The sequence below is a fragment of the Azolla caroliniana genome, unplaced genomic scaffold (assembly GCF_043228905.1).
Source record: "Azolla caroliniana isolate FFs.n. ecotype wild unplaced genomic scaffold, voAzoCaro1.0.p SCAF_4, whole genome shotgun sequence".
NCBI classification, from domain to species: Eukaryota; Viridiplantae; Streptophyta; class Polypodiopsida; order Salviniales; family Salviniaceae; genus Azolla; species Azolla caroliniana.
Window position 1 is genome coordinate 4719079 of NW_028230439.1, and position 9594 is coordinate 4728672.

Here is a 9594-nt window from a genome sequence, read left to right on the forward strand (position 1 = left end):
ATTTTGTTTCAACTATATGTTAGAATTTTTGTCTTTATATTTCTAGTCTCAAGTGCCATGGTACGACAACAAGGCATTTATCAATTCATTGGATTGGAAGGGATCAAATGAGGAACATTACATAACCACAAGGTGATGTGCTTTTGGTTTGAAGTAATACTAATTTATAAGTGAAGAGGTATTAGTGATGCAATTAGCACAACTAACAGTAACTTGAATTACATTTGTGTCTAGTTGGCTGAAAGAAAGAAACAAGGTCTCTCAACCATTTCGGTATGTTCTCTACTTGATTAATTTTGATTTCGTTATATAAGATTCAGTTTCGAAATTATTCACAACAAAAATAATGGGTTTGACAGCTGTAGAATATATGGTTTGTCTGTATCGGGAATGCCTTATTCTTCACTTTACTGTAAACAGGGCAGAAACTGCACGTGGTTAAATGCCAATACAGAACAATTTCCATGATACAATGTCAGTTTAGATTTTTCCACTGGCCATGCCAGCCTGTAAACCATTCCTATGAGCCAACCTTGCCACGGCTAATTTTCCCTTTAGTTTTGGATAGTTCTTATGAACTTTGAAGCAATATGACATGCATGTAGATAATAAAAACTTATTAACAAAAATTAACTCTCCTGAATTTAGACAAACTTTTCCGAGAAATTTTAAGTACAGCTGTTTTCAACAAAGTTGCTCGAACATTTCTCAAGAGGATATAGTCAACGGAAACTTCAATTGATCCTAAATCATTTATGTGTAAACAATATACAGATAATGATTTTTTACTGCAACATTTTCATATATATTCTCACAAACAATTAGACCCACAATCAAAATTCTGCAGAAAGAATAGCTTGCAATTTTAACTGAATTGTAGGTGTACTTCTTGAATGCTTGCCTAATAAACCTACAATGAGCAAGGATTGTGAGCAAAATAAATGGCCCCAAGAATTTATCTGAAAATTAGAAATACTGTTTTCTTGGGTAAGATAAGACGACATTTTTGCCGTGTAAGCTGTAGGGTATCATAAAAGTATAATACAATCCATAGGACTGGTATTGATCACTATTTAAGTAAGCTAAGCAAAATATCTGGGAATAGTTTACGTTCTAAGTTAAAGACAGACTGCTACAATCACAGTTCGTATTCCCAAGCAAAACTCAGCATTTAAATTTCTAGATGAAGGTATTGACCAGCAAATATCAAACAGAGTTCCTCATTTGAATTTGATTCCATCACAAGACTTTACAATCATCTTGTGCTTCTGATTTCAGCTCACCTTGGAGGCACATATTGAACATTGTTGTATTCACATATCCCCTGAAAGGATGTATAAAAATAATTAGATTGAACACGACATGAGAATAACTAAATCTACGTGATCCACTACATGAAAACTGAACCTGCATTTCTTCGGAAAGTAGTCCGGAGACAGCTAATGCATAACATCCAGGAACAAATCTACCTGTATATGTACACACAAGTATATCATAGTATATACTTTATTATTAATATATCTAGATATACAGCAGCCTACTCAGATATCTCAATTGGCTTGCATTAAATAAACTTACTTATTCTTAACCAGCGAGCTGCCCAGCTTCCTGCGGGCTCCATAGAAGAAATCAAGCTATCAAAGACAAGCATTGAAATTCATATCTCTAGAACTCGAAACCTATATAATAACACCAATGTCTTACTATTCATTAACATACACAAGATCTAAAATCTTGTATAACAATCTAACAGATTGCTAAGATTTTATTGTGGTATTCCATACAATGCCTTTACACACATATATAACATACAAGAACTCAAAATGTAAACAATAAAAAAAAGCCTATAAGAGTTATCAATTGTATGCATACATAGTATGTACATACTACATGCAATATTAAATACACAAGAACTTAACTTCTATAAAATAAACAAAGAGCTTATAAGATTTAATAGCATACCCAGAAAAGTTTGGTGTTGTGCACTCAAGCACTCGGTCATGATCATGTTCCATACTAAAGAATTGGCAGTTTTCACAGCCAACATCTTTGAACTGAAAACCACAAATGAAATCAAAACACATCCAAGATATTATAGTGTAAGCCTTCGGCTAACCCTAAAATATACGAACAACCCTCAAAATAACCCTAAAATATACGAACAACCCTCAAAATAGGACTTTTAACATTGGAAAATGAAAGACCATCGATGTCACAAAACCTCACTCAAAAGTAAACGCAATAGAAAGGCCTTCTCAAATTGCTAAGTAGTGCAATTGATATTAGAAAACCAAAGAGCATCAAAATCACAAAACCCTATTCAAAATTAAATCCAATAGAATGGCCTCTGAAAATACCATTGGAGACACATATGGGCCTTCAAAGCATTTATATTTAGTGCGCAAAGTAAATAAAATCTAGTGCATACACCACTTGTATTAATAAGTGTTTTAACTTGAGAAAAGCGTATCGAAGTCACAATAGAAAACATTGAGCACCCAAGTTATAAAACCCTACTCAAAGTAGAAACAAAATAGAATGGCACAAAAGTTCCCTTCTAAATCACAATTGGATATACATAACTAGCCTCAGAAACATTCAAATTAACGTGTAAATTACATAAATTCAAGAGCATTGCTATGTTACACTATAAACACAAATGTAACTTTGTTCTCAATCAATTTTTTCAAAAAAAAATGAGATGTTTCTTGTTGCGGTTATATTATCTGTGTGAGAAAGAAAGAGAGTTTATTAATGTTCTTAGAAGGCAAATATTACCTAGGAGACCAGAAAAAAATATTTTCAAACAGTACAGGTGGAATTGAATAGTGAATCTCAATGTTCAAAAAATTTATTAACCGCAATTGAGACTACACACTGAGACTATGAGAGGAATGTATGTATGGAGTGGACTGGATTTAAAATGTGTGGAAAGCAAACTTAGAATGTGGCCCAACGCAAAGCATTGTATCAGAGTGTGACACTGAAATATTACCGAGGAAAGATAGGCATCGTCAACATGTCTTCTAACTTGTGTCCCAAGACATCATCTGGCATTGAAGGTGATGTGAGGTTTTTTTCTCGTTCTTGCCAAATGATTCTAAGAAGTTGATGTGAGTTTTTCTTCTTAATCTTAAGCATCGTCAACAACAATTTCCATGGTCATGATAGCAATGGGGAGTGATCCAATCAAATACGAGCATGTATGGTGTTTGTAGCTTGAGTTGAAGAAACTTCAGAAGGAAGTGCATTTGGACATTTTAAAACCCTTTCCAAGTGGACATAGGGGTATTACCACCCTATACTTCAACCCTGTAGAGAGAGAAACAATCTTTTTAATGACCACACGAGACCTATTGCAATCTATAGGATAGGGTCGAGTTCATGGTGAGGACTAAACTTGAGAGAGAGGTGTCGAGACAAAGACCTGCCATACATAGGCTACGATATTTGTGCCTGAAAATCAATTGCCCATAACGAGACTTGCACACAAATCATCATGCAATAAGTATAGATGAATGGACGATATACATTATTATGCCAATTATAAGATTTTTGGAAGACCACTGGAAAGATATGAGAGAATACACAAATACAAAGTCTTGCTTGTGGCAGCCAGCTTCCTGTACAATCTCTGCTTTCTTGTTTGTCTTATTTGTGCTGTGCCATGCCACAAAAGGGGAGCAAGCTGTGAACAGCGCGGGAAGCAACCTAGTAGAATAGTTGGATTTCCACGCACTCACATAAAACCATTACTCAAGTAATTACTTAATATCAAGAGAATAGTTCCAATGGTAGAACAATGGTCCCCAAAACCGAAGGTATATTACACATTTTATCATAGTATGCAACTTTAAAATATTGTTTACCTTAACTTCCTTACCTTAAAAAAAGTTTTACCTTATAATAAATACTAAATACAAAAGTATGGTATTTACCATGCTTTGAGGGTGTTTAGCATACTCAAATGATTGAAACATACTACTCGGATGCAAATGCATGTATGGTTCATACTATGCTTTTTACCACTTCTTCTTCAGCACCATGCTTCGCACCTGTGTCTTTGCCAGTACTGCCATCCTACCTGACCTGAGAATTTAGCGTGTATGTCCGTACAATAGCTGAAGTGTTAGCAGCAACACCGTTAGCTATCTATATGGCCTTCCTAGCCTCTCGGAAGTAAGCCTTACCAACAGCATAGTATTGCTGGAAGCAGGATTGGTCATGTAGCTCTAAACACCATAATTGATAAATCTACCTATATTGTCTAACCATGCACTATTATTGCAATTTATGGTACAGGCCTGAGCCCATGGTGAACAATAAACTTGAGAGGGAGAGAGAGGAGAGATTTCTTGAGGAAGACTTGCCATACATGGACTACAAGATTGGTGCCTGAAAATCAATTGCCCATAACAAGACTTGCACACAAATTATTATGCAATCAAGGTAGATGAATGGATGATATACACCATTATGCCAATCCATAATTGATAAATCTACCTATAAAGTCTAACCATGCAACTACTTATTGTCAATTGCACAATATTGTTACTGATTTGGTAAATTTCATACTGTGCAATTATCAAGTTAAAACTTTCAATTCTAAATCTAAATAGTCAGGCCTTTTTGCAGGTTCTCGGAAAACTTCAATAGTTGCAAAATCAATTACTAGTGCATGGATTAGCATTTTCATAAAACGTGTCAACAATCACTATGAAGTTAAAAAAAGCCAAGTTCTCCTAAGGTTTAACAAGTCTCCATCTTTGGAGAGTCCATGATTCTTAGATAACATTACTTTGATATCTTTGCCTCAAGCATTGGTGCATTGGTAAGTACTTGTATAGTTTATTGAAGTATACTAAACAAGAGAGAATGCAAGTAATAAAAAAATCTAAGCCTATTAGAAGACAAAAGTAGTGTATGGGACAAAACATGTGCATGTGTTTATAGGTATCAAAAATAAAAAACATGACACAAAAGGCAAGGATAAACAGTGACACTATAACATCAGGGGCAACAAAGGAAGGGATCAATCAGGAGACATCATTCTCTATCTCTCTCTCTTAACTAATACACAACACAACTCACATTCATCGTCGTCACTATAAGCTCATTGGTTGCCTGTTGAAACCAAGTTTAAAGGCATGAACAAGAAGTTCCAACTTACTCATAAGATTTTGATGAAGAATAGAAAATGACCAGTTTCTTCAAGCTATGGCAAGAATAACATATAATCATCATCTGCCCGCTAATCTACTTTCTTTAAGTTTCTAGATATGATGCATTTCCCTCAATACATACACAAATATCTGTAACTTTTTTCAGTTCTTGACTTTCTCTTCATTGCTCTCATAGTGTTACGGGCTTAGTTTTAGAATTTCTAAATGAGGACTTGCAGAATGTAAAAGAAAAATGTGGAATATACATAGATTTAAAAGATTTTAGTAGGAAATTTATATACTACTGTAGTTCGAGCATAAATAGATGGAGACTATCAGGAAATAACAGAAACGTATATGAACTCAGAAGAAAATTTACATATTTCTGTCAAATTTTATATTAACACTTCCAGCCAGCAAGTTCAAACATTCAACCAAACATCAAAATATATGTCTATCAAACGTTCTTTAAGGATGGATGTACGAACTACCACAAAAATAGCCAGTAGAGTCAAACGGATGAAAAACTGAGAATTTCGGCATAAGTGAAAGTCTTAATAAAACAAACTGTTTTGGAACAGCGGTACTAAGAACTAAAAAACACCATAAGTAATCGAACTAAAAACCACCATAAGTACTAAGAACTAAAAAACACCATAAGATGAGAAAAATAGAACGGACAACGAAGGAACAGCGGTACACAGAACTAAAAAACAGGATAAGAAGAGAAAAATAAAACGGACAGCGAAATTTGTTGTAAAGAGAAAGGCTTTAGTCAACAAAGCTGCCTTTGTCATTCTGTTTTAGATATCTACCAACCACAGGCACAAGAGAAAAAATAATAATCCAGAGCAGATAGAAACAGAGAAAAGGAAACGAGGATGTTGAGAACATAGACATAACTGAATCATAAAGGCTTGGAAAATCAGACGGTTTCTGTAGAAAGGAGAAATAGAAGTAAGCGAGGGAAAACCTGATCGTAAGTCTTGACAAGACGACAGCGAAGACAAGCTCTGAGCTCCCTTCCGAAACTCGTCGGAACCTGCGCAGATTCAGCAGCCATGGCGCCTGGAGGCTGAAGCTAATATTGTAAATTATCGAAAACTTAAACCTGAAGCGCTGTATGTCCGCACTCCAGAGTCCACGACTCCACAACAAGTATTGAGACACTGCATAGTATGAACCATACGTACCATACGCGAGGTCTCTCATTCGAGTATGGTAAATACCATACTTTTGTATTCATTATTTATAATTTTAGGAATGGGCTATTTGCCCCCCCCATTTTGGCTATTTGCCATAACTTTTTGGCCCCTCTATTTTGGCTATTTTGGCTAAACCACCCCCCACAAAGAAAAAAAATCTCTGATAGTTCTTCCCCCATTTTGGCCCCCCCAAACCCATTTTCGTTCCCCTCCCCCAACAGAAAAACATTCTCTGATATAGCTTGGCTCCTCTAGCTTGGCTCCTCCCCCTCCCTCACCCAAAAAAAAAACATTTTGATAGCTCTCTCTCCCTCACCAAAACAAAAACATTTTGATAGCTCTTACTTCGTAGCTCAACACATAGTTGTCCCCTCCATTTTGCCCCCCAAATTTCTAGTAGTTCTCAACATTTTGGCTATTTTGCCCCTCAATTTTCTTGTCGTTCTCAACAATTTGGCTATTTTGCCCCCCAAATTTCTGGTAGTCCTCAACATTTTGGTTATTTTGCCCCCCAAATTTCTGGTACTTCTCAACATTTTGGCTATTTTGCCCCCCAAATTTCTGGTAGTCCTCAACATTTTGGTTATTTTGCCCCCCAAATTTCTAGTACTTCTCAACATTTTGGCTATTTTGCCCCCCAAAATTCTGGTAGTTTTGCTAATCCCCCATTTTGGCTTCACAACATGTCTCCCCAACCGTCTTCAGCTTCAATTATCAATAGAACCTTCACTGAGAGAGGGGCTCTAATAAGTTTTATCAAGGACCATTTCCGTGCTCAAAATATAATTGTTGTGGTGGATAAGCATAGTGACAATAGAAAAGTCACTTTCAAGTGCTACTATGGGGGAAAATATCGCAACCCTCTAGGCTTGACTGACGATACTCGCAAAAGACAAACAGGGACTCGTCTGCCGCTGCTTCCCTACCCACACCTCCTCCTCCTCCAGTGGCGGCACCCAGCAGCCACCACCGACCCTCCCCATCGCCTAAGACATCATGTAAAAGAAAAAGGAATCCACAGTATTGATTGGAAACTTGAGGAAGAAGAAGAAGAAGAAGAAGAAAGAGAAAGAAGGAAGAGTAACTACGCCTTTTTTTGGGGGGGGGGGGGGGGGAATAGCCAAAATGGGGGGGCAAATAGCCCATTCCTAATTTTATTGTGAGGTAAATGATTTTTTCAAGGTATGTAAGCTAAGGTAAAAAGTGTAAATAAATAAAAAAAAAAGTTTTGATAACATACGCATTCGTTTTCATTCGTATGAAAAAGAATGTTTGCCACTACATTTGAGTATATTACGTATTATGATTGAGAGTCCTATCAACGATGTCTTGGGAGGGCTTCTCAATGTTCTAGAAACTTCCCACAATGTCAACACGCTCTATATGTCTGGGGCCATGGGACACACTTTATCTGATCATTGAACGACCCATTATTATTAACACACAATTGACATAATGCAAGAGTCTCTGGTTTGGGCTTCACTTGGTTGTTTTAGTACACTTGGAGCGTGACTTTCAGAAAGCGAGAGCATGGGTGTGATGAGCTCGAAAGTGAGAGGGTTAGAGAGAGCACACAGGAGATTTGTTTTAGCGTCCATACGAAATCCAATATTGACGCATGGGAGCTAAGTACAAAAGTTTTCTTGATGTGTCTCCTTCCTAAGAAATGATATGCATACTTCAAAGCACAATGTTGTCATGATTTGGCATGGCTGAAGGTAGAAAGTAGATAAAAAGAGAGTCTAGCCAGGTTACAAAAACATATGTATATAATAAATAAGGGTGAATGGCCTAATGGTTAGAGCTATTTACTAAGTATAAGAAGTGGAGACTTTAGAGTTTGAAACTTTGTTAGTGCGCATTAAGGAATTATTTTCTTTCAACATGTTCGCGTTGACAAGTGGAAGGATCACCCATTCCACTTGTAGATTCCTTTTATAATATTGCAATTTTAGGCAATTTTCAAAAACTTGATACACCAGTATCACATGTTTTAAATAACATATAAAATTTGCTGATTTTTTGAGATTTAACAAGTGTCAAAATGATCACTTCTAAAATTGAATAGTTTTTCAATAAATGTTGAAACGTTGACAGATTGCATATATGAAATGTAGTTAACTTAAAGAAAATCACAATGGTTAACTCAAAGCACAAGTTAAGGTTAATGGTTTCACCATCTTGAGGAGATGTAGGTTCTAGAAGTGGAAGTGACATCTATTGTTAGTGAAAAGTGGGGTGTTTTTTTGAACAATTAACGCTCCATACCTTTGGCATAGAGAATGTTGAACAATGCTTCAACTAGGAAATAGGTTGACCCACTAATGAGGTGTATATGAATACTGAAACTCTAGATAAAGTTGATTGGGGGTTCGAGCAAAAAATAAGTAGATTTATACCAACAAATAACAATTCATGAATTGTCTTATCAATCCATTAACAAATATTACCAGTTAAGGATGGATGCAGGTAACATCATTAGAGATTTTCATGTTACTCTTGTAAAAAATGTCTTGGTTCTAATAAGAATATAGTGACCATTAAAGATTTGTCAATTCACACAAATAATGTTGTATGTTGTGATGTGGCAGGCCCAAAGGTTGAATGTTGGGGTATGAAGGGAAAAAGAGAGATATAGGAATGTAAATATCTAAAAATAAATAAAAAGAGAAGGTTTCCTTAACTCTAGATTTTCCTCAACTCGAATCTTCGATCTTGACAATGCTAATTTGCTAAGAGGGGAAATTAGACAAGGCAACCTATGAAGGAGTTTAAAGGTCTTCTCATACAACATCATTTCCTCCATGGTTCTGTCGAGAATCGTGACCGGCCACAACCGGCTTCTCGTTCGGATGTTCGGGTGCAGGGAACGTAAAGTAGAATGTGCTCAGACAGAGTATGAAAACAAAAATACCACAAGAGACAGAAACACACAATTTTAACATGGAAACCCGAAATGGGAAAAACCACGGGGGTCCACAAACCCCGAGAAACAGAATCACTATGCTAAAAGAAAAAGGAGGAGTACAACTAGAAACTCCGAGGCAAGGACCTCGAGATTCTAGTTTGTCAACAGACGGCTATAGAGTTACACATGCTCTCACTCTCACTCACTTACTATTACATAGTTTTGGAGGCAACGACCTTCTAAGTAACCTTTTTGATAAAAATCACACATCATATGATTGCCCTAAGTAGTTATATACTAGGACACCTTTTGGGTTCCT

The 9594-nt window shown here is 36.3% G+C and overlaps 1 protein-coding gene across 1 annotated transcript; it reads right to left on the bottom strand.

The window, feature by feature from the left end:
• Positions 1–942: 942 nt before the first annotated feature.
• On the bottom strand, positions 943–6289 carry LOC147864922 (transcription elongation factor SPT4 homolog 2-like). The gene is made up of 5 exons (XM_087317714.1): positions 6136–6289; positions 1963–2054; positions 1579–1634; positions 1408–1469; positions 943–1324 (listed from the first exon to the last, which is right to left on the bottom strand). Exons 1-5 carry the CDS (start codon positions 6223–6225, stop codon positions 1280–1282), a joined length of 345 nt encoding a protein of 114 aa, XP_087173840.1. The 5' UTR covers positions 6226–6289; the 3' UTR covers positions 943–1279.
• Positions 6290–9594: the final 3305 nt, after the last annotated feature.

Bases quoted from the DNA above. Each gene is read 5' to 3' on its own strand.
- LOC147864922 (XM_087317714.1), bottom strand. From the start codon at position 6,225: ATGGCTGCTGAATCTGCGCAGGTTCCGACGAGTTTCGGAAGGGAGCTC. The intron at 1,470-1,578 runs GTAAGTTTATTT...GTACATATACAG, and splicing joins AGCTCGCTGGTTAAGAATAA to GTAGATTTGTTCCTGGATGT. The intron at 1,325-1,407 runs GTTCAGTTTTCA...ACATCCTTTCAG, and splicing joins TACTTTCCGAAGAAATGCAG to GGGATATGTGAATACAACAA.